The 25,214-nt window shown below is 39.5% G+C and overlaps 1 protein-coding gene across 17 annotated transcripts in view; it reads right to left on the reverse strand.

The window, feature by feature from the left end:
• Window positions 1-25,214, reverse strand: part of ctrip (E3 ubiquitin-protein ligase ctrip) — a 322,022-nt gene that overhangs the window by 193,050 nt on the left and 103,758 nt on the right. For all 17 annotated transcript variants that reach the window (XM_067157963.2, XM_067157962.2, XM_067157961.2 and 14 more), the window contains 4 exons: window positions 20,446-20,643; window positions 19,536-19,723; window positions 7,696-8,169; window positions 7,030-7,413 (listed from right to left, as the gene is read on the reverse strand). In XM_067157963.2, the coding sequence (XP_067014064.2) occupies window positions 7,030-7,413; window positions 7,696-8,169; window positions 19,536-19,723; window positions 20,446-20,643 (1,244 nt within the window). The remainder of the gene's footprint in view (window positions 1-7,029; window positions 7,414-7,695; window positions 8,170-19,535; window positions 19,724-20,445; window positions 20,644-25,214) is intronic.

Genomic DNA, 25,214 nt, shown 5'->3' on the forward strand with positions numbered 1-25,214 from the left:
TATATATTAATGCAAGGCGGCAAACTACGGTGGATTGGAACCTTGGAACCCTAACAAGCCGGACATACACACAGTGAGCAAACGTGGACAGGGACTTATTCACAACCAGATATTTTTTGGAAACTTGACAAAGCTTTTTATCTGATCTGCTGACAATTAGTATTCTGAAGTATGTTTAGTGATTGTAGCACTTTTCTTCAAGGCTTTTTAAATGTTTTGTATATATTTTTAATAATTTGCAAAATTTGAATTGTACGGCTGAGGATGGCCTCAAAGAGGTCGAAAACAGTACCAGAAACATGAAATGTTGTAATTTTTAGTCAGTTCATTCAGTATTGTATTGAAAGATGGATAATTCCCCTCCTATTCTCCTAAACACAATGTCAATTCAGATCGAATATGAAGTTTCTTACACAGGACAAGAGAAATAACAATGTTACTGCTGCTAGATAGATCCACCGACACTTGTTCTAAAGAGTAGCAAGCATGTGAATAATGCATTTTTGCTTTCCGCTTGATACTACAATGGCACCATGGTATTTTTATCACACAAAGTCAAAATTTTCTTAACTGAGACTGTAAAAAAAAAAAGGATTATCTTTACCAATCACATTTCTTTTTGTTTTTGATAGCATATTAATACTAAATATTAGATTCTGAATATGAAAAATAATTTACATACATGATTTTAAATTAATGAAAAAAATTAAAAGCTCAAAAACGTGATAAATATATCTGCCCCTTCCATATTTCAATGTCGAAAGTAAAACAACAACAAAAAACAAAAGAGGACAGATGGTTATAGTTTTGGATACAAAATAAGAATTATTTTATTTTTTTCCCTCTATTAATTTGCTTTATGTCACATCGATACCGCCAGGTCTTAAAGCGATCCTGGGAGAGTGACACGGGTCGTTCGGCAAGTCCAAGTTCGAAGGGCAGGTTAAGAAAGCAAGAATAATAAAACAGTTATTATAGCAAGCATACGCCGTGGAAAATAAGGCCAGAGGGTTCTGGGAATGTAGAGAGTAGCAACGTTGAATGTAGTTAAAGCAAGCGATTGTTTCAATAATAACGGTTACTTTTACTTCAATAAATACCATATTTACTTGCATATTAGATCCCCTTTTTTTCCACTTCTACAGCCAAAAAAAGTAAGGACTCCAATATGCAATAAACCTGAAATTTTGTGCAGTGAACACAAGGCTTTTAGACTATAAAGAGCTATAAATTATACATGTACACATTCCACACAATTCTTCAACAAATTTATGAATGTATTTGAGTTATACTGGCTATTTTTGCTGGAAGACAGTAGAGTGAAACCTCGATTATCCGTTCCCCAAAACTACGTTTTCCCGTAAATCTTCGTTCAAATTACGTGGTCTCGCAAACATCCCATTTAAAACCTGTATTAAAAATCCCACATTATCCGTTCCTCGAAGAAACGATTTCCCGCATCAACCATCCAGAAATTTCAGTCCCATCAACGCTAAATCCTCGATTAAGCGTTTTTCAAGATTTTGAGAATGGACGGCAGGAATCGAATTTGCGAGTGTAGCGTATTTTAATTTCGTCGGAAACCTTGCGCGATCATACTTAAGGAACCCTCTGTACCAAGCTCACAATGAAGGCCTCCGCCAACTTGTGCTTTGTTAAGAGCTTTCTGTTGAATGTTTCGTTCGGTTGGCTGTGTTACTAGCTGGTGAAAACCAACAATTTACGCAGTAGAGTTTCCGTTTGCTTACACAGTACAGTATTGAACTGGCGCGACCTGTAAAGCATGTGAAAAACCTGCAAGAAAAACTTCAGATTATAGAGGAAGTTGAAAGGAATCCAACAGAAAAAAAAGTTGACCGCAAAACGTTTAGGCTTACCTGCTTCGACACTGAATACAATAATAGGGAAAAAACAAGAGATACGTGAACAATTTAAAAAATGTGTATCCTACGCAAATAATAGAAAAAGAGGGAAGGAATCGAGATATTCCAAAATGGAAGCAGTTCTCTTTTCTTGGCATCAGCAAGCTCGGGCGTCGAGAATTCTTGTGGATGGTAACATTTTGCGCGTAAAAGCTCGAAGCATCGCTGCAAGAATGGGTGTCAAAAAATTTTCCGCTTTGAATGGATGGATTTTCCAGTTTAAGGAGCGTCTCGGGCTGGTGTATAAAAAGCTTGCCGGAAAGAGTGCTGCAGTTGACGGTTCGGCTGTGGAAGATTGGGGGGAAAATCTCTCAGAGCTGCTTGAAGGATACGAACCGAAGAACATCTATAACGCGGATGAAACAGGCTTATTTTTCAACTGTTTACCGGATCGCACGCAGGCTCTTAAAGGAGAATCTTGTCATGCAGGCAAAAATGCGAAGAACCGCATAACTGTTTTGTTGTGCTGTAACAGTGACGGGTCAGACAAACGTATCCCTATCGTTATAGGCGAAGCAGCGAAACCGAGATATTTTAAGAACGTGAAGAAGTTACCGCTGCGATACTACGCGAACGGTAAAGCTTGGATAACCAGACATTTTTTTGGATTTTCTTCATGGACTGGATGCTTGTACCAGTGTCCATCAGCCTCTGGATGCGGGGGTGACAAAGTGCTTTAAAGGGTACTACCGCAAGCAGCTGGTGCAAAGGGCTGTATGTATGTTGGACGCCGGGAAAGAAGTGAAGAAGTTCAGTATTCTACAGGCAATCCACTTTGTTGTGTCAGCATGGTTCCACGTTTCGCCCTCCACCATTCAAAATTGCTTTCATAAATGTGGCTTTAGCGAAAGCAGAGACACGAACGACACCAACACTGGCAGTGAAGAACAACTTATCAGTGAGGACTGGGAGAAGCTCTCGAGATGTTAACTTCGAGACGTACACTACAGTCGATAGTGAGCTCGCCACTTGTGGTGTAAAGAGCATAGAACAGCTGTATGATGATGCTACTGCCACAGCCAGTGCAAGCGCCGTGCATGAGATCGCGAGCGAGGGGAAAGACGAAGACGAAGATGAAATTGAACCCCTGCCAACGTTTGCAGAAGCATTAGCCGCCTTCGACAAAATTTGAGACTATATTACTGCGAATGACACAAACAGCAGCGAACTACAGAACGTTTTAAATATTGAGGGAGCACTGTACCATGTTAAGGCACGACAAAACAAAAAACAACTGACGATTAAAGACTTCTTCACTACAGAGTGACTACTGTATTCTGTGACTGAAGAAATAACAATTTAAGTGTTTTGTGTGTACAGTACGCAACCTATATGTGTGCGATGTGACACCTATTTTTGTGAGCGCAAGTCTGTTTCATTACATCTTCTGGGATTTAATGTATTTAGGTATCATTTTTCTATTAGTGCGTTGTGATTAGCTTACTTTATGTGACTGGACCTGTTGCAACCTATGCTTATTAACGTGTTTTCAGCGATCTTTCTTAACTATAATACCACAGGTAGGTTCATGTGAACTGCACCAGTAATTATGCCTATCATGCAAGCCACATTTCTCGCCTGTTTATCGGTCAAAAAAGTCATTAACGGAAAGTACCGAGGCCTAAAACATGGACGAACTCGAAGTTACATTTCGCGCCGTAAGTTTGTAATACAGCACGAAAACTTTTACTGATAAACAAGTTGCACTGTTCTTTTTTAGGTTATTAACACGAAGTCTTCTAATTTACATGAGACTGTCGTTAGATAATGATTACTGTGGATAACTGTACCTGTTCCAGTTAGATTTATTCAAGGTGAAAAACAGAGGTAGCTACCGTAGACGTTTTAAGTGACTGGATTATAATGTTTGCCCGATCGGCATAATTACTCTGATACACTCTCCTTGTAGCCTTAGTGAAACTGGAGTCTCAGATGTGGTTTTAAATTTCTTAGATATCAATATAATTCTGACAACTTATTTAGTAGAATATTTTTCGATGAGCTTGGTTGATGAAAGTTGCTGGCCTGAAAGACGTTTTCACGCGAAAGTGAAGAAGTTTCTCCGTAAAACTGAACTTAAAATATAACTTTTTTTTACTAATGTATTTAATGCAAGCATTTTTGTACAAATGAAATGATATATATTTAATTACTGTGAAGTACAGTCAAACTGTTGACGGTTTTAATTCGTTCCCGGATTTTCCATTTTCCCGTATCGTGCAGGGTTTTTTTTCGAGGGCATAGTCATAAAATCTCGCTACAAAGATTAGTCTCTTCATACTCAACCCCGCACATAAAAGGGGAAAGGTTATGGTAGTATCATATTATGCATTATTGATACAAAAAGAACTTAATGGCCCACCACACAGTAAACCTGAGTAAACTTAATCACTGCTTTCATTTTAATTATCGTGTTGTGCCGCCAATTTCTCTGCTAACGGCACGTTGTCATTCCAAATGACGTCACTTTCCCTGACATCTCGTCAGCCATGCATCGAGAGTATTCAAGGACCCGTCTTTTTTTTAAACTTTTAAAAATAGTTTCGTAAACCCGTCTTTTTTTTTTTACTTTTAAAAATAGTTTCGTAAAGTCCAAACAGTGAGAAACTATTCCCAAATGGTTTCTGGAGATGGCCTCTGATATTCCCAGTTTGTGTATATGTAACAGAAGCCACTCCTTCCAAATAAAGCCCTGCTGTAGAAACAAAGTGTGCCAAACAACCAGCCGATACCTAGCATACGAGTTGTACTTCCGAATGTAATACATAGTAACTGGAAGCGTTCTTTGGATAACTGTGACTGTTGAAAGCCAAAGCCTTGTTTTTAAGTATATTTCATGCTTTTCCAAATTCATAACATCAGGATTTAGCTAAACAGCTGAAAATAAGATAAGAGACCGAAATGTTAAGGTTAGGTAAGCTATCAAGTGAACGCATAGTGCCAGAAGTTCCACGCCAGGAAGATTAAAAATTATTAACAGTAAAGTTTGCAGCCTCTATGGATATCTACAGGGTTGGCGGTAATGCATTTTTCATCATAATGTTTAATTTCGTACGATCGTTGTCTCCATTTGTTTATTAACACAGAGTGTGCTTTGTTTGGCGTCTGAAAATCGTTAAGTGGGGACATAAATTAATAATAATAACAATAATAATAATAATAATAATAATAATAATAATAATAATAATGTCCGGCTTCATGGCTAAATGGTTAGCGTGCTGGCCTTTGGTCACAGGGTTCAATTCTCGGCAGGGTCGAGAATTTTAACCATCATTGGTTAATTTCGCTGGCACGAGGGCTAGGTGTATGTGTCGTCTTCATCATTTCATCCTCATCACGACGTGCAAGTCGCCTACGGGAGTCAAATCAAAAGACCTGCACCTGGCGAGCCGAAGATGTCCACGGACACGCCCGGCACTAAAAGCCATACGCCATTTCATTTCATTTCAGTAATAATAATAATAATAATAATTTCAATACGGACAATAACATGAGATTTGAAACATGTAAGTGGTATATTCCGAGCTGTCAATGGAGAGATGGCGTGGGAGGGCATCAGTAGATGAACAGTTTGAGTGGCGTCTTTAAAAGTAGGAAAGATCACAATATGAAGATAAAGTTTGAATTCAAGAGGACAAATTGGGGCAAATATTTGTTTATAGGAAGGGGAGTTAGGGACTGGAATAATTTACCAAGGTAGATGTTCAATAAATTTTCAATTTCTTTGCAATAATTTAAGAAAAGGCTAGGAAAACAACAGATTGGGAATCAGCCACCTGGGCAACTGGGCTAAATCCAGATCAGTAGTGAATGATTGCCAAACGCACTTCACCCAGTCAACTAACCCACTGTCCACCCAGCCGGACTCGTGTTCTAAAAATAACACCGGACGGCAAGTTTCCTTTCGGCAGTGATTTCCTTTTCAGAACCACATATGGAGGGAGTTTGGTTCCATCCATTAATACGCACAACATTACCATGCATTGTTGCTTTTCGTTACCACCTGTTGTGATGGTTACACTTTTAAAACACTTCATATCCACTGTATCTTCCAACGGCATTTCAAAATAGACAGGTGTCTGGTCAGCAATCCCAATTTGCGACAGCAAATAAGAATTTTTCTTCCTCAAATGAATAATGTGATGCTGAAAGGCAGTTAATTTTACTTCATCTACCCCAGGGAGACGGCGTGAAATAGACGTACGTCTCCGAATGCACAATCCCTTTCTCCGATAAAAGTTTCTGATCCATCCGCGGCTTGCAGTAAAACATTGTGTTTTGAGTTCTTTTGAGATCACTAGCGATTTCAATTGACACATTTCATCAGAAACAACATATTCTAACTCACGTTTTTCTATCACAAATTTGTGGAGTTATTCTTCAATTTGTGGAAAAATTGCACTCCGCCCACAGAATACTCTGCGATCGCCGTCAATTTTTAGAAGTTTTTTCTTCTTCCTCCAATCATGAATACTCGACTCATCAATATCGTACTTTCTGACAACGACAGCATTTCCGTATATTTCAGCTTCACTTACAACTTTAAGTTTGTCACACACAGTAAATGACCGCAGACACCGTTTTGAATCCATCGCTTACAATGGAGACAGCACTTACACGGGACAGATACGGAACTCGAATGTGAGCGAGGTAGACTTCTGTAACCAACCGTCTCGACTCTCGCAAAGTACGATATCCCACTAAATCAGCTATTCGCACACCCAGCATGCCAGCAACACCTGTGAAACAAATGGCTATCAAGCATCCGCAACAGAGGCTTTCATATTTACCCATATTCTTTGATATACCGTATTTCATGATCTTGCACGCAACTAAAACACAATAAGACCTGAACGCCCATTTTATATGTAGTATATTGAGTACGGTAGCCGCATTCAAATCTATTTCAATACTCCGTGTAAATGTATTAAATATTTACGAGAATAAAAGGCTTGAATACGACCCGCACCCAAGATTTAGAACAAATATTTGGGGGGAAAAATTGCAGGTGGTATTCGGGATTATGCACTATTACCTTTTCCTACGAGCTACATACAAACTTAGTTCTTTTGTTACGTTAATTGTACTCCCTTTATTTAATAAATACCTCAATGATCCTGGAATCTATCGTGCTGTATGGATGCCAGAGGCCACGGTCATCCCTCCACTGCCACTGCACCGTGTCTTGGACATGATTATTAGGCCGCTCCAGTAGAGCATCCACCGAGAAAATACCATCCGACGGTAACCTGGGCATCAACTCTCCAATGAGGCACGTGATTTCATAGAGCTCCTGTGGACTGCGGGACACCAACTCCACCTCATCCGTGTTGGCATCCCCGGAGCCGGTCAGCAGGTAGCACAAGGTACCTGCTATATTCTGTCGTAGCAGCGACAAGGCCAGGTCTGGACAGTTAGCACACATCACAGACAACATCCGCAATACTGTAATGAAGGTGCCGGTGCTGATTACGGGTGGAGACAAAACAAGCTGAAACACAAAAATAAATTCCAAGTCTTCCATTGATATGGTACCACTTATCCTCATATGAGTAGCAGCAACGAGATTTATGAATCAACTAGCATCTGCTACTGATATAATAACTGCACAAATTCTGTCAACCAGAATGTCATAGAGGTCCTATGAACATAATTACATCCCATATATGAATACAACAGTTGCAGACATCCTAGAGCAGAACGAAATACAGAAAAATTGCAATGCACATCAAGTAAGCAGCCTGGAATTACTTATAAGCCAAGTGAACCTTACCAATTGCTGGAGGTTAGTAAGCAGCCCAGGACTTGCGATTTCCATAAGCTTGGCTGGCTCGTTCTGAAAAGAGTCCACCAGACGGCTAAACGCTAAACACACACTTTCCACACTCTTCTTGTCTTGCTGCGTCAGTCTATTCGCCAACAGTGGCAGGGAATCTACTACGAAATGAAACTCGTCGGCGTGCAGGTTCTGGCAACAGTTCGACGTGATGGCCAGGGCCGCTCGCTGGGCATTGATGCTGAAGAAGTCCAAGTACATGAGGCAGGCAGACACACCCCGAGCCTGAAGGATGGCCTTGCTGTGACGACGAGACAGCATCTCGAGGGCCGTGAGGCTCTGCTCGGCCACATCCATACATTGTATCACTTGTAGCTTCTCGAGGAAGACAGGCACAGCCTCAACTACCACAGCCGAGGAACGAGGAAGAGCTTCCATCATGTATGTTAGGGCACGACACGCATGGTTCATCTGCAACAGACAGTAAAAATGCCCTCAGTTAGTGCAAAACAAGATTATCGGTACCTATAGTTTTATAAAACTGGGGAGAATAGCAGTTGGAGCTGAAGGATCCAAGCAGAAAACTCCCGTACAGCACAGAAATAACCAAACTTACAGGGTAAGAGAAACCATATTGTCAGAAATCTTGAATTCTTTCTCAAAGAACTGAAGCTGAGACATATATTATTAATTTTACTCACTGGAGATGCAGTCTGCTTCGTCGCCTGGCAGGATGATTTAAAGAAATTCAACAGGAAAAAAAATGGATAGAAATGGAAAACCTCAGATTAAAATGAAATTTGCAGTAATAAGAATATCATACATCTGAATATATTGTTTCTGGAATTTTGCGAAGAACTCTGGCATGAATGCACTGTTTGAAATAAGGTTGGCACCACCACCTCAAACAATGGATGCCGTTATACTACAGCGCCGTCCAGCCCCTCTCTGCGTGGCTTCAGTAGCACATTCGAAGTGTGCCCGATATATTAAGTATGGCTATAAGTTCGTTATCGCATGTTCACAGCTAAAGAAAAGCTTAGCGTTATTGAGAAAGCAAAGAAAATTGGAAACCTTGCAGCTGGAAGAAAACTAAGATCTGGCAAACGGAGACTTCTCGAAACAAATAGTAATCACCGGGCAAGTAGCGGCCTAAAAAGCTAAGCATCTGAACACTAAACAAGTGTGCAACTGCTTTAGCCATAGCAAAGTAACTAGACATTACGCTGCATGCTAACATTTTTTATTAATGGTTTTGAATTTCATGTTTTTGGTCCGTATTGAACTGAGAATAATATATAAGTAATAATAATAACAACGTAAACGTTTCCACCTTTTCAATACTAAAATATATTCACAAAATTATAAAATACACGGTACTAGTTTCGACCCATCCAAAAGTGATCTTTGCTTCAATACGGCTGATGATGACCCCTAGATGGGTCGAAACTAGTACCGTGTATTTTATAATTTTGTGAATATATTTTAGTATTGAAAAGGTGGAAACGTTTACGTTGTTATTATTATTACTTATATATTATAACATTTTTTAATCGCAATGGACCGGGATTCCAGAGAACTATCATCCCTCAATGGCTTCCAGGCCATTATGAAGAAACAGTAATGAATTTTCATTGCTACGTAATTAATTTCCACCGAGAACAAATTGCTAAGGCGGATGAAATGCCAGCCTACGTTGAAATGCCGCTCTAGAATTCTCTCAACAGGAAGGGGGAAACCAATTTATTGACACGACCCGGCAGTAATGAAAAGCAAAGGTGTACTGCCATGTTTTGTCTAAATGGTGATGGACGATTGGTACCAACTTAGAAAAACCATTCCGACAGTGTAAATGAAAAGCGTAGTGATAAGCAAGTGTATATGGACCTTGTGGTTGACTAGGAGTTGAATGTTTGGCAATGACACCGAGGCGCGCTGCTAAATTTACATAATATACCGGTCCCGGAGAGCTTCCGCGAACATCAAAAAATGCGACAAAAGTTGCAACAAGGCAAAATGATTTAGTAATTCTCCCTAGAGGCTTAACAACCATCCTCCTAGTACCATTCAAAGCAGTAAAATAGTAAAATACACAATGGATGGCTGATGAAAAACACAAGTTCATGCAGAGTGGAAAATAAAGCAACCAGATATGACTCTGGATTTGTGAGTTGTTCATGGGATTCCGTTCCACTACCAATGGAAAAAAAAAATCTTCAAAAATGTGATTTACTTGAAGAAACAAAGTTTGAACTTGACGGGAAAATGCTAACAAATATTTCTTCCGCTAATGACGACTATGAAAATAATGGTGAAGATAGGTACGGGAGCATGCAATTACGACCACTTTATTGCACTTATTAATATTAAATTAACAAAAATAGTAATTTTTTTTTTTTTTTCTAGTGTAGGTCGTCCTGGATATTTGTGCAACAACATGGAATGATTATGCGTTGTGGCAGGGGACTGCTAAAGGCTAGACAGAAAATCTTCCCTAATGTTAGATCTAGCAAGTCAGTTGGAGAGTAACTGCAATTGTGTTCAACACATACGAGCCTCTGATGCTAAAGAACTCTGAGCAGACAACAGCACCCGCAGACCCACACCAGGTATGATGGCTTACAGTCCGATGATAGGCCAGGCCTTGTGATTGTGCAACAACCCCAGGGAAGACATACTCGAATCATCATCATCATCATCATCATTTCCCTTTATCCAGCTGTAGCCGGGTAGGGGCAAATATGGTTCCTCTCCACTTTCTTCGGTCTTTCCACCACTCCTCCTCCAACACTGTGTCCCAGTCCAGGTTTCTTTCTATAATGCTGCGTTGGATGGTATCCTTCCATCTCAATCGTGGTCGTCCATGGCCTCTCCTTCCTTGGATTTGCATTTCCATCACCTTTTTTGGCATTCTTTTGTCGCTCATTCGCTTTATGTGCCCAAACCATCTTAGTCTGCTCTTCTCTATTCTATCATTCATTTTTTCCACTCCAATTTCTTCCTGGATTTACTCATTCCTTATTTTACATACTCGAATAGGAACAATAAATGTACTGAGTCTGACTGGAAAATGTGGAAGAGTTAGTGGATATCATGGAGAGAAGGACAATATCAATCCTAGGACTGAGTAAAACTAAATGGAAAGGTAAAGGGAAGAAAGAGTTGAGGAAGAACTATACTCTACTGGAATGGTAACAACAAAGATGAGAAATTGAGTACGACTGATATTGTCTAAAGAGTTAGATGGTATTACAGAGATCCAGTACATCAATGAGAGGATTATAAAGGCAACAGTTCTCCTAGAGAAAGAGAGGCTGACATTGGTGCAAATCCCATATAATCTCAAATACCACCCGCACCGGCTTTTTTTTTTTTTTTTCTCTCGAAAATATCGCTTCCTAAATTGGGTGCGGGTCTTATTTAAAATTTGGGGAAATTTATCTTTCCAAATGTGCGTAATTCCGGCATCACCGCCGGCACGGCTTGGCAACAATGCTCTCTCCACTCTCAGTATATGCTACTTCCGCGCTTGGTGTCAGTCTCACGCACGTTCTCGGAGTATCAACATGAACTACACAAAGCGCTTGCGATCTTTTACTGCGAGTGAGAAACTGAAAGTAGTTCGGGAATTATTGGAAATTGTGACGCCGGTAGGAAATACGATATTGATGACGGTGTATTCGCTATTGGGGAAAGAAGAAAAATGTGCTATTAACATGTAGTGGTGATCGTAGAGCTTTGCGTGAACTCAGTGTAGTTTCCAGAAATTGAAAAATCTTTATAAATATGTTACAGAAAGGCAGGAATTGGGATGTGTGTCAACCGAAATGTGCCAGCTAAAGGCATTAGAGATCACAAAGGAACTTTCATCGGAACGGTTTAAGGCAAGCCGAGGATGGGTTAGTAATTTTTATAAAAGAAATGGGTTGAGTGTGATTTCACAGCATCTTCCTGGTGCCTACGAAGAGAAGTTATTGTTGTTGCAGCGTCACATAATTAGGTAGCGGAAGGAAAATGCCTACTTGCTTTCCCAAATTGGCAATGCAGATCAGTCTACTTTGAAAAGCCAGTGGACAGGACTGTGAATGTTAAGGGTGTGAAAAGTGTTACCGTTAGAAGAGGTCGTAATGGAAACCAACGGTGTCAGGTAATGTTGTGTATTCTCGCCGACGGAACCAAATTGCCGCCATACATTGTTCTCAAGTGTAAAGCGCTTCCTAAAATTCTACCCGCTGGTGTTATCGTCAGATTTCAGAACTCGGGCTGGATGGACAGTTCACTTGTGGAAGACTGGGTAAAGTGTGTCAGGCAACATCGCCCTGGTGTATTATTGGGATAAAAGAGAGTGCTTGTTCTCGACAGTTACCACGGCCACACAACAGACGCTTTGAAGAAAAATATCACGGATGGAAAACCAACCTAGCAGTTATTCCGGACGGGATGACGTCTATGCTACAGCCGCTGGATGTCTGCGTGAACCGTCCATTTAAAGCAGCCTTGAAACAGCTCTATACAGAATGGATGGCGGCTGATTTTCACACACTGACACCAACTGGTCGCATTCAGCGCCCTGAAGTTCAGCTGCTGTGTTTGTGGATTTTGACGGCATGGAATCGTATCCCTGGAGACCTCACACGGAAGAGATTCAGGAAATGTAGCATTTCTAATGCTACGGATAGCAGCGATAACGTCATTTTGTGGGAAGGTGATGCTGATGAAAGTTCCGAAGTTGGTATTGATGATGATGAACTCGTTGGATATCGTTCTGGAAATGTTTTGTTTTACTTTCGTTTGTATTTTCTAATCATTTGATGCATGTGTGTTAGTAAAGCTGTTGTCGGATATCCACATTCCTTATTTTATGAATTTTTGTTTTTTGTAGACAAGAACGGAGGAACTTCATTTCTGTTGCCTGAAGACGACTCTTTATTGGTCCAGTAAGTGTTGCTGCTTCCAAGCCATACGTCAGTATAAGTGTTTTACCTTTCTCCCAATACTTCTCACAGAGCATTCTGGTGGCAAAAATGAGGTATATACTTCATCTATGAGATCTAAATCCATGTTGTTCCTCAAGTGTAGGTTCAACATATTTTCTAATCCTGCTCTCAAGGATGGGTTCGTAGATTTTGAGGCCATGTGACAGCAGAGTTATACCTCTGTAGTTGGTACATTTCTTTCTATCACCTTTTTTCAACAATGGGATGACGACTCCTTCCTTCCAGTCATTGGGTGCTACATTCTCTTTCCGGATTCTATTTAGTACCCTGTACATCCACTGTTATCCTACCTCTCCTAGTGCTATCATCTCAACACTTAATTCATCTGATCCAGTTGATGTGCTGTTTTCAGCTTAGATACTGCTCTCTCTACTTCCAACCATGTCAGACTAGTGGTATTTGTGCTGCCAAAATCATAAGGTTCGTTGTCTAATGGAGTGACATTTTCATAACAGTTCAGCAAAGTTTCAAAGTGCCTTTGGAACTCCTATAATATTTTGGTCTTATCCCTAGTCACCTCACCATTAGGAAGTTCTACAGACTGGATAGATTCATAGAGTTGTTCTATTCTTAACAATAACAATAGTATTAATAATTTATTTTAAATTTTTAGCCAACATAGGACTACTTAGTCAGGTTTATGGAGGTTTTTCTTCTTTTTGCCAGCCCAATACTGTTTCATCCTTTCTGCTTCTGGAATCACCCTTCCTCTTCTCTGCTTGTTGATTTTTGTCTGTAGTCTAGTGTGTTTATCTTTCAATATGTTCAGTGTGTGTTTTGTATTTTAAATCTTCTATTGTAATATGCAACTCTCTCATGTCTTCTTTAAGTTCAGTGATCCATCTAAAAAAAATTCTCTACCATAACTTTCCTATTATTTTTCTACTGATTATTTTCTGGTGACCGTATTAGATGCTCTAAGAATGATATTCGTTTCTTTTTCATTGTGCTAGTCACAGGTTCTATTTCTTTATAAACTGACTCATTGGAAGCTAGTATCCAGACTCAGTTTACTTGATAATTTTTACTTAAACAGGTTCTCACTATTCTCCTTTCTAACTTGAGTACTCTCTCTATTGCAACTGCGTTTGTTGTTTTGAATAATGTTTCACATGCAGATGTAATTTGCAGCTTGGCGACTTTTGTAGTGTTTCAATTTGGCTGCTTTGAGAGACACATTTTGTTATATGTACAGTATTCTTGGTAACATGCTGTTCTGTAACCAGTTTATCTATTCTATTTTGCCATGCTGGTTTCTCATTCAGGTTGTATGTGATTATTTCACCTAAATATTTAAATTTTTCTACAATTTTTATTTCTTGGTCTTTCAGCTTAATTTTGTTTGCAACCGGAAGTTGAGTTAGCATAATTTGCTTTTTTTTTTTTTTTTTCAAATGAAATTTTCAAAGCAATATTTTGAGCTATTTCCTGTAAAGGTTTTATTTGCTGTTTTGCTTCCTGAATATCATTGGCCAGAAGAGCTAGATCATCAGCAAATCCCAGACAGTTCAAATGTATGTTATCTTTTTGGGTTCCAATTTTTGAATTTTTCGAGTTGTTCTTGTATCATTCCCTCATAATGTACTCTAGTCCACAGTTAAAAAAAAGAAGAGGTGACAATCAGTCACCCTGTTTTAAACCAGTCGTTACCAAGAATGGTTCAGAAAGTTCTCCTCTGAACTTAATTTTAGAAATTGTATTAGAATAAATTCAATCAATTTGATTAGCTTTGGGTGAAGTCATAAGCTATCTTGAAATCTATAAACGTTATTGAAAGGGGCACGTTTCGTTTTCTGTAATAAGCCGAGACTAGCTTCAAAGTTATTTGTTCAGAGCAGCTTCTCCAAGGTCTGAAGCCTCCCTGGTATTCACCTAACTCTTGATCAAGTTGTTCTTTAATCCGATTATATAGTATCTTAGAGAAAATCTTATACGTGCAGTCAAGAATGGAAATACCTCTATAGTTGTCTGGATTACTTACTTCACCTTTCTTATGAATTGGATTAAATATAGCTGTTGTCCATTGTTCTGGGAATTTTTTTTATATCCAAATCTTCTGTAGTATCATATGGAGGGATGTCCGAGTTGCACTGCCGGCTTATTTGCACATCTCTGCAAAACATGGTCTTCTCCACATGCTTTGTAGTTCATTTCCTTAAGCACTGTTTTAACTTCTTTTGCTGTAGGTGGGTTTATATTTTCTGGTTTAGTTTTTATCGGGGTATGTGTATCACTAAGAGCTTTACAGGTTCATAATTTTTGAAGGGCGGAAAAAAGTCCATTCGATACTCCATGTCGTATGATGTCGGCATTTAAAAGATCTCTGGTGACACATTTGGTGTTTACCTGACAAAATTCATTAAATCTCAAGCCATAGACGCCCACGAGATATCCAGTTTACTCTGTCTGCCATCTAGTGGGCCTAGAATAAAACTAAACGTCGAAATGTCTGCACACGGTAGCTGAGGCCATACGATTATTATTATTTACTGTTTAAGAATTTGTTTAACGCTTCTGCCATGATTTCTGCATTTTCTTTATTGTTATTGCTATTGCTATTTTTCCATTTTCACTTTTCAAAATTAATGTGGGGGGTGGATGTATTTTTTCAATTGTTTACCAAAGGCTTTGCAATAATCTAGAATTGGTCTTGTAATAATTTTCCTCAATAGAGTTTATTAAATATTTTTTATATTTTCTCTGATTTCTTCCATTTGTTTGGGTGAATTCTTTTCTGATATTTTTTAGGTTCATGGTGTTTTCTTCTGTTTTGTGGGCTTGAAATTTCAACCAAGCTTGATGTCTTTCTTCATGCATTCTATCACAATCAGAGGTCCACCAGGCATGTGTTTCCCTTGGATTTAATGGAGCTAGATCTTCTGCATTACGCTTTAGAATTAGTATTAGGTCATCTAAATTATCCGTTAGTCTTTTAGTTCCTGTTCTTTGCCGATAATGGGCATTCTGGATTAACTGATGAGGGTCGTATGTCCTTTTCTCTCCAACTCTATTTTGTCTTTTTCTTAACCCATTGAGCCCTGCATATTTGTTGGTTTGAAACTGCATTGGTGCTGGGATTATTTTGGAGAAAATATAGTGTCGCTTAATATCGTGAGAAATTTCTTATTTACAAGACCATTAAAAATTTAAATGTACATGAAAACAAAAGGCTTTCATAACACAAACTGCGGAACAAGGAATACAGTAAAACATTTCATTTTATTAGCATCACGGGTCCGTACTCAGTCCGCCTGCAGTATCTGCTGGGTGGATTGCGTAGCTCAGTATTTGCTGTTGCCGTGCCCAAGCCCGGAAAAAAAGAGAGGAAGGTTGGTTTAAAGCCGTAAAATTACAGCCAGAAAATAAACATCTTGAGGCAATAAAGGGCACGACAGTTCCACGTGTCAGTGGCGGTACCCCAACAGCAATTGTTTCACATGTTAGTGGCAGCTAAATAAATATCCCCTGCAGCTAACAACCGTAGTTGTGAATCGGAGCTTGCTCCACTAAAGGTTCATAACCTTTGATAGTCAAATATGAAAAATTGTGTTTTACTAAAAGAATTTTACAAAAAGAAGAAAAACCTCCATAAACCTAAGTAGTCCTATGTTCGCTAAAAAATTAAGATAAAAAATAAATCATCATCATCATCATATTTATTACTATTGCCTTTTCCTGATTTTGGTGACAACATACACTGAGAAATTTGAAATGCTATGGAGATGGAATATTTGACTTGATTGTCAGTGCCTATTTTTGCCATTTTGGTGCATTTTTGTTACATAAGTGTGTACTTGCCACCCCATTTTGGGTATTTCTAGTGCCTATAAATCCTTGTCCTAGTCATTACCTCAATAGCGACCACAAAGATTAAGGTATGGGAAATGAAACAGGTTGAAAAAAGGACCAACTATCAGGACAACTGCCTATAGAAGAAGTGGAGAGTGCTGAGGTAGAGTGGACAAGATTAAAGAACACCTTGATAAAAGAAGCAAGAGTAAGGGAAGAAGAGACACCCAGGTGGAATGAAAGAGTAAGATCCTCAATAAACAAAAGGAACAAAGCACAAAAGAACGAAATAGGGAGAACAGGTAAGGAATGAGGGGAAGATCAGGGACCTCGAGCAAGTTTACCGGGACAAGAAACTGAGAGTTAAAATAGTAGTAGAGAAGTGCAGGGAGAAATTTACTCAAAAACTGGAGGAAGACGGCAGAGGCTATATCAAAATTATCATTCAGAGTGATCAAAAACAAAAGGAATTCAGCTGAAACCATCAAAACAATGGAGGAACCTAATGAAAACCTGGCCATGAAAGAGGTCTGAGGAATCATTTTGATTACTTATTGAACAGGACAGAAGCAGATCAGAGAACAGCTGGTGAAACCTACACAGAGGAACCTCCCATTACAGAAGTCGCAAGGGAAATCTCCAGGAAATGATCAAGTCAGCACGGACGTGATTAAAGCAGGAGTGGCTACACATGGTTCCCAATGCAGTTTGGAGCAAGGATGTCATTATCCCCACTTTTTAAGAAAACGCTCAAACTACTGCGGAATAACACGCCTTTCTCATGGGCTCAAGGTTCTTAAGAAAATCTTAGAGAGCAGATTGAGAGTCACCTTACAGGCACAGTTAGAAGAGGAACAGTATGGCTTCAGGCCTAACAGGTCCACAACAGACCTAACCTTCAGTATCCATATGTTAATGGAGAAATATTGGGAAAAAGACAAAGCTCTGTTTATGGCTTTCCGTGATATTGAGAAGGCAAATGACAGCATTACAAGAGAGAAGATATGGGAATGCCTGAGAAAAAAAGGACTGTACAAGCTTTGTGCGATTGGGTGACTGACATTCATCCTGGTTCCAGACCAAAAGTGGAGTCCAGCAAGGCAGTGCACTATCCCCAGTATTCTTTATGACCAATATGGGTAACATAATGATGATCAAGAAAACCTCTGGTGAACAAAACGCAATGGCTTTCGGTGATGATGTGATCTGGGGAGAAACTGCAGAACAAGTAGAGTAGAGACTCAATGAACGGAAGACTAAGTGCCAGGAATTGAATCTAAAGATAAGTGAACCCAAAACAGTAGTTATGGCAATAAACAGGGAGGGACGACCAGTGAACATCATGCTAGGAAACCTTCCACTGGAAAATGTGGTAAACTTTACATACCTAGGCAGTGTAATATCGAGATACACTAGCCACAAAGGAGGTGGCAGAGTGCAGAAGAGCTCCCACTTTTATCAGCAAGTATGAACACTCCTTTGGAATCCTGAAGTACCAAAAAAATCAGAGCCGGAGATGTTCAATCAGTAGTTCACACCTATGGTATTGAAACCTGCACCCTCACCAAGAAGGACTTCTCAAGGTTGCAGGCATCTGAGATGAAGTTCCTGAGGTCCACAATTCAAAAAACCAAGTTAAGGACTGACATTGTTAGAAAGGAAGGTGGGATTCAGACGACAATGTTAGATCGGGTCAGCATGTCTAGATTGAAATGGTTTGGGCATGTAATGAGGATGGAGCCAACAAGGACAGGTTATGTTAACTTGGAGAGACATGTAACAGGAAAACTAAGAACCCACTGGATGGACATTGCAGATCGCAGGACACTGGAGGTCGTATCTCAACCAGACAGAATGGAAGACACTCGCCAACAATCTGAAACTGGAACTGTAAAATGATGATTGTTTTAATTTTCTCTTGTAAAATTAGGGTGCACAGATTAGTTGATGGTATGGAATATTCACATACATACAGCAATAACAATAATGATAATAAAATTTGGTGGTAAGTGACATTAAGTGCCACTGTTTAGGCCAGATCTCAACTTGCCAGGAAGTGACCCACGCACTGTGATCTCGGAGCCGTGTCCTGCGGTATACAAATGGTAAAAGAAATGGGTAAAATATCTGCAGATGATACTATGACAATAACAGGCACAGAGCTGGCTAGATACACGGAGTGAAGTTATCAAAGAGTGAAGAATGCAAATAAGCAAGGACAAGCGTAATAATAATAATAATAATAATAATAATAATAATAATAATAATAATAATAATAATAATAATAATAATAATAATGGCATTACGTCCCACTAACCACTTTTACGGTTTTCAGAGACCCCGAGTTGCTGGAATTTAGTACAGCAGGAGTTCTTTCAAGTGCCAGCAAATCAACCGACACGAGGCTGACGTATTTGAGCCCCTTCAAATACCGCCGGACTGAGCCAGCATCAAACCTGCCAAGATGGGGTCAGAAGGCCAGCGCCTCAGCGCGGCAAAGGACAAGAGTAAAACAATGGTGGAGACAAGGAAGAGGAGTGATAAAATGACAAAGGAACATTAGAATTGGTAGAAAGCATAAAAAATCTGGGAAGCACACTGTTATAGGATGGAAAGATTCTATCAGACTACAAGAGACCTAGTATGGAATGAACCAGTACCAAGACAATGCAAAGAGGTGGTGTGTACAACCCAGTTTTGACATATGAAGCAGAAACAGACATTACAGCTGAAAGAGAGGAGAGCAAAATAAAGGGAATTGGAATGAAGTTACTGCAAAGCATGCTTCAAAGATAATAAAAAGAATGTACAAAAACAGACTGATGGTATGGTCGTGTCAGAATGATGGAAGGAACAGGTAATTCAAAGACAAACTGGTGGTGAATGGAAGGAAATAATGACAGAAAAGCAAAAGGAGTGGTGGGAGAACATGCAGAAATGGAGGTCACTGATACATTACCATCCCCGATAGGAAGTTGGATAAAGGGAGCGGAAGAAGAATTTGGAATGAAAGAAAGCAACATTAATTTCTCACTTGAAAATTTAACTCACCATATCAAAATTATGCTCCATGCCGAGCAGGGTGATGAGGGCTGGAACCACCTGCTTGACAGGGAACCCAGCCAGTGTGTCTTCATTACCCATCACTAACATCTGACACATCTCTATGAGTGCCTGGAGCTGTTGGCCTTCATCTCCTGTAGCCTGCAGGCCCTGGAGCAGCTGCTGAGCTTTGGATGCTGAAACAAGAGAACAATTGTGATTCCCTCCACACTACTAATATTCAGATGCTACACTGGAATACTCACAATACATTCCACTCAATCTAAAATAATACACCACTACATGTATGAGGGAGTTTCATCCTAAACCACTCTGCCATCAGCTGTCATAGATGGCCCAGGAAAATGAGGCAGTTTCCCACTGCCTTGCTACTACGTATGGTGCAAGAGTTATGTAATTTTCATTTCTGTGCTGAAGTTAACTTGTCAACACTTGTTATGTACTGAACTAGTGGAACATCGTTTTAAGGTGGTTTTCAAGATGATGAAGCAACAAGTTTTTTCTCTCTGAAAGGAACATAATAGGATAAACAATGACAGGTCAGCAAGGGAGGAGGAGACAAGGACAATGTTCAGTACATCACTGTTCTGTACTTACTAGCACAATCTCCTCATCAATTCGAGTTTTTCCACACCCAGCTTCCCAACAAACCCTTGACAGACATTCAGTCTTGATGCAGGAAGTGAGTGATAAGGAGAAAACTGGATAAACACATGAACAAGTAGAAGAAAAAAAGGTAAAGGTGAATACAGGTGGTAGGAGAGAAAATGTAAGTAATCGAACAGAACAAACAACGAGTGTTGATGGATGCAGAAGTACTGTGATTTACGAGGAGAGAGCAGTGTATCAAGATGCGGAGGTTGTCCTCGTCATCTCTCTGACAAACAGAAACACTCACATGAGCTGGCCCCCATGCTGCGGTGCAGTAACGTCTGCATGCGCGGTCCTAGAGCTCCGAACAAGTGAGGTGGCAGTCCTCGAGCCTCCAGGAGAGCCTGGAGACGTCCCACTTCACTGTCGTCACTCTCGCTGTCGGCGGTGTTGTTGGTCACACCCGACGGACCGCCGCCGCCAGATGCAGATGATGGAGCAGCAGCTAGCAACACACACATTAAAAAGTGAGCTGACATTCCATACATCATACAGGGTAACATCACATGAATACAGAAATATGATGCAGACAACAAATTCCGGATACATCATCATTCTTCCTCTGTCTGGCTTTTCCCTAATTACCAGCACTTTGTATGGACTTAGCTCAGTTTTAAGGCCAGGCGCCTTCTCTAGCTCTAGTCACCTTCATAATGAACTTGAAAAAACATTCACAATATTTCCTCAGTAATGTCAAGTTAGTCTGTGTCAACTGTTACAACACATTAACGTACTGCGATAAAATAATCGAGCGAAAAACAGTGACTCCACCATTCTTTCCCATGGGGATACCCGTTGTTGTATCTTATGGCTTGTCCAGATTCCAATCCTTCAGCTTTCTTGCATTCCAGTATAGTTGATTGAGTTCTGGCTGTCACGTAGCAGGTGTCCTTATCCAGGGTCATGGCAAAGTGTGCATTTTCCAGATCTCAGAATGTTGATTCGTTTCAGAAGTCATGGCCAGTGTTAGGTCTGAAAAAGGCTACAATTTCTCTTGGTTTTATTTTATACTGATCCCACTTAGCACAAATATCCTTCCATAATTTGGTTTCTGCCGTTTTCTTCACCATAACTGTGGTAGTGCATGGGATATTACTTTCATCTCTATATAAAAATTTGTTTTAATTTTGTTTCGGCTACTGAGAAGTGGGGTGAATGTATTCCTGCCCCAGTTTTGTTTTCCTTGTCCTGTGAGCCATCTGTATATATTTTTAGCCATTGATTAGATGGATATCTTTCTTCTATTGTACAGAGGGCCAGCTCTTTTAGATCATGTATTCATGCCTGTTTTAAATAGTATTTTTCAGAATCTTTTTTGCTGACAAAAAAAAATCAGTCTGACTGGCAGGTTATAATGTGATACCTTTTTTGGTGAATCTGTCTGCCTCTTCATTACCTGGTTTTCAAAAATGAGAAGGAATCCACTGAAATGAGAACTGTTTGTGGAGTCTTTGGAGGGTTTTTATCATACATAGAATTTCTTTGAGTTCCTTATTTTGAGACTTGTCTGTCATTTTTATTAATGATTGTTTCTGCCTAATAACTGTGGTAGTGCATGGGATATTACTTTCATCTCTATATCAAAATTTGTTTTCATTTCATTTCGGCTACTGAGAAGTGGGGTGAATGTATTCCTGCCCCAGTTTTGTTTTCCTTGTCCTGTGAGCCATCTGTATATATTTTTAGCCATTGATTAGATGGATATCTTTCTTCTATTGTACAGAGGGCCAGCTCTTTTAGATCATATGGTGAACAGTCTTTCTTGCAGGCCTCTTCTAGAAAAGAACTGCAGTCACTTGCATATATTCAATGGGGTTGACTGGCATACAGATTGGTTCAAGTTTTTATTTCCAGATTGCTCTTAATATGTATTCTTTGGCGAGACTCAAAGGATCTTTTTGGGTTTTAAGATTAGGGCTATTAAGTGTGGTTTTTTTTCCCCGATCATTTGGGGGAGTCTTTGTAAGCTGAGATATGCGTTGGCTGTTGTTTCATCTCCTCTTCTATTGGTAAGTTGTTATAATTCATAGGGCATTATTCTGACACCTCTCCAGGTGATCTGCGGTGCTGTAGTAAGTACTTCACTGCCGTATTTTATAACAGGTTTGATGTAAGTGTTGTAGGTTCTGTTGACTGCTCCCCTAGTAGCTCCTGCTAGTCTCTTCAGCAATTTCTCCTCCACGTGTTTGGTTCAGTTCAGCTTCAGATACTTGGTGCTTTCACTTTTTGGAAGTGCCTGATCACTGAAAGTAGGATTGTGATGTCTCAGGGAGAAAAACTGATATGCTGTTTTAGTAGTATTGATTTCCATATTGTTATTTTCAGTCCAGTTTTTAAGTTTTATATGTGCCTGGTTCATCCTGTGTTCAAGAAGCATTTGCTGATTTGGACTGTTACGTGTTGTGGTCCAAATTATAACATAATCTGCAAACATGCTGATATTCACATCACTCACTTCCTTTACTGTTGTTGGAAGATCACTGACGTACACACTGAATAATGCTGTGCTTGCTACAGCTCCTTGTGTTTTGATTGCTTGCACCCTCAAGTGCTGTTGTAACAAACACTGATCATTCTTTGTCAAAGGAATCTTGAAGACCACTTTAACATGCGTCCATTTACTTTTAATCTGATAAGCTTCCTTAACAGCACGTTTGCCATACAGTATGATAGGCTTCTTTAAAACAGATGAAAACTGCAAGACACTTTCCCCTTTGTTAAAGGCTTCCTTCACAGCTTGTGTAATTCTCATATGATGGGAGGTGGACCTGCTTTGTCTGAATCCTGCTTGTTGTTCTGGTAGGCGATATTCTGTTTCCAAGTACTAATTGAGAATATTTGTAATCATCCTTTCTAGAATTTTTACCAGAATGGAGGTAAGTGCTATAGGTTGGTACGAATGCAATATGGTTCATTGGCTTGCCTGATTTTAGAATTGGAATGATAGTTTCTTTTGTCCAGTCATTTGGTAGGTTTTCATCTGATGTCCAAAATTTGTTGAATATGTACAGCAGTACGTTACGAGAAGATGGTCTGAAGTTTTTTTATGAATTTTGGGACTATCCCGTCAGGTCCTGGTTATTTTCTGACTTGGGCGTTCATCTCTTAAGTCTTCTATGAAAAATGAATTGCCGAAGATGTCTTCTGCATTATAATTCATGCATTTTTTTCACTATTTGTTTGAGGGTGACCTATTTGAAGAGTAATGTTTACAGAAGTGGTTTGCTACTTTGTGACAATCTGTAATTTCCTTATTTATCATAATAGGATTCAAAGGAGTGACTACATGTTTGTCGTTTAGTTTGCGGGCCTTATTGCTGTCTCTCCTATAGTCAACTGTTGTTAAGAATGTGTTCCAAGATTCCCTTTTTGATACTGTTATGGCTTGTTTTAATTTTTGCAGTTTGTCGCCATTTCCGTACATCATTTTGATCCTGAGAGAGCTCAGCTGTTCTTGCTTTATCTCTGTCGGACATAAAATTGTTCAATTCATCTGACTAGAAAGGTTTATATTCTGTTTGAGAACTTCTAGGTATGCAGAGTTTCGCTACGTCTTTTATGGCTGTAGTAAATTTATTCAGGATGATAGGTGCATCAAAATAAATTTCCAGCCTTTTTAATTTCCAGGTTGTTTCTGAAAGTTTCCCAGTCTGTCTTCTGGTCTGCAGATTGAGCAGGTTCACTGTATGATGTAACAGTATGTCCACTGCCTGGATCTTCCAGTAGTGATCGATGACTGTGGTGTGTTGACACAAATATGAGGCGTGGGTTAGTTGTAGAACCACAGCGATTAATGTATGTTGCTGGATCTTTGTTACTGTATAGTAGTTCTAAACAGTTGCTCTCCATAAGGTCTTTTATTGCCTTCCTGTAGTTGTAGCCCCAGACTGGAGAAGCTGCATTGAAGACCCCTATAAAAATAGTAGCTCTTTTAATTTCTAAAAGGTGGAGATGCAGATTTTTATTGTTTGGAGGGCTGTAAACACAAAAGATTATTTTCTTGTTGTTGATCCATATGACAAGTGTCATAATTTCAGATGTATAAGTTCTTTTAATATTAAAATTCTGAATGTTGACATGATATTTTTCTTCAGTGCTACAAATATTCCACTAGCTACGTGTCTTGCTTTGAGGAGAGCATAGATGACATACCCTTGGATCTTTAAATATTGTATGTTTTCAAGTGTAATATTGGCTTCGTTGATGAGAAGGATATCTACATCTGTTATCATGATTTTCTTTACTTCTAAAAGTTTCTTTGTTGAAAAACCACCAGCATTCCCTTGCAGTAATTTTTTTTTTTTTGCTCCGAAAACAGCAGTTTTATTTGTTTGCTCATGTTTCAATATTCTGGAAAGATTTTGCAAAAATTGTTACTCGTTTAGCACCACCCAGGGGACACGTACAGCTGAAGATGAGTAATGTCATCCTTAAATATACAACATTCCCACAATCTCTAATATGTTCACAACAATGTCTATTGAATTCATCAGCGCCACTTGAGTGCTGCAGACATACGAGACATCATTAGGAAAGGCTGGCAGACTGAACTGGTGGCAATGATCATCAAGTCTATACAATCGGACACCATGGTAAGCTGGTTCGAGTCCCATTTCACCATCAAAACGTTGGTGACAATGTAGGAGAGGTGGTGGCACACAATTCCTAATCACTAGATTGCATTCCAAAAGCCTGAGTTCAATTCAGAACCTCTTCGTGGTGTTCATATCGAGTGATGGCACACGATTGTGATTCGTGCATCCAATGGGGGTGTTAGGCCTTGATCAGGCCCTTTGGTGGTATTTAACAGCAGTACGCAATGTGCGTTTCAGCCTCTCAGATCGCACAAGCCACCCATGGCCGTCAAACAAGAGTCACTACTGGCACTAAAAGCCATATGGTAAGTAAATATAAAAACACCCTGCATGAATATCAGAATACTTCTCTTGTTGAGAACTAGCTATAAAGCGAGTTTCAAAGAACAATATACTTGCAGGGAAGTGTCCAACTATGAGT

Source organism: Anabrus simplex, chromosome 14 (genome assembly GCF_040414725.1).
Source record: "Anabrus simplex isolate iqAnaSimp1 chromosome 14, ASM4041472v1, whole genome shotgun sequence".
Classification (NCBI taxonomy): domain Eukaryota; kingdom Metazoa; phylum Arthropoda; class Insecta; order Orthoptera; family Tettigoniidae; genus Anabrus; species Anabrus simplex.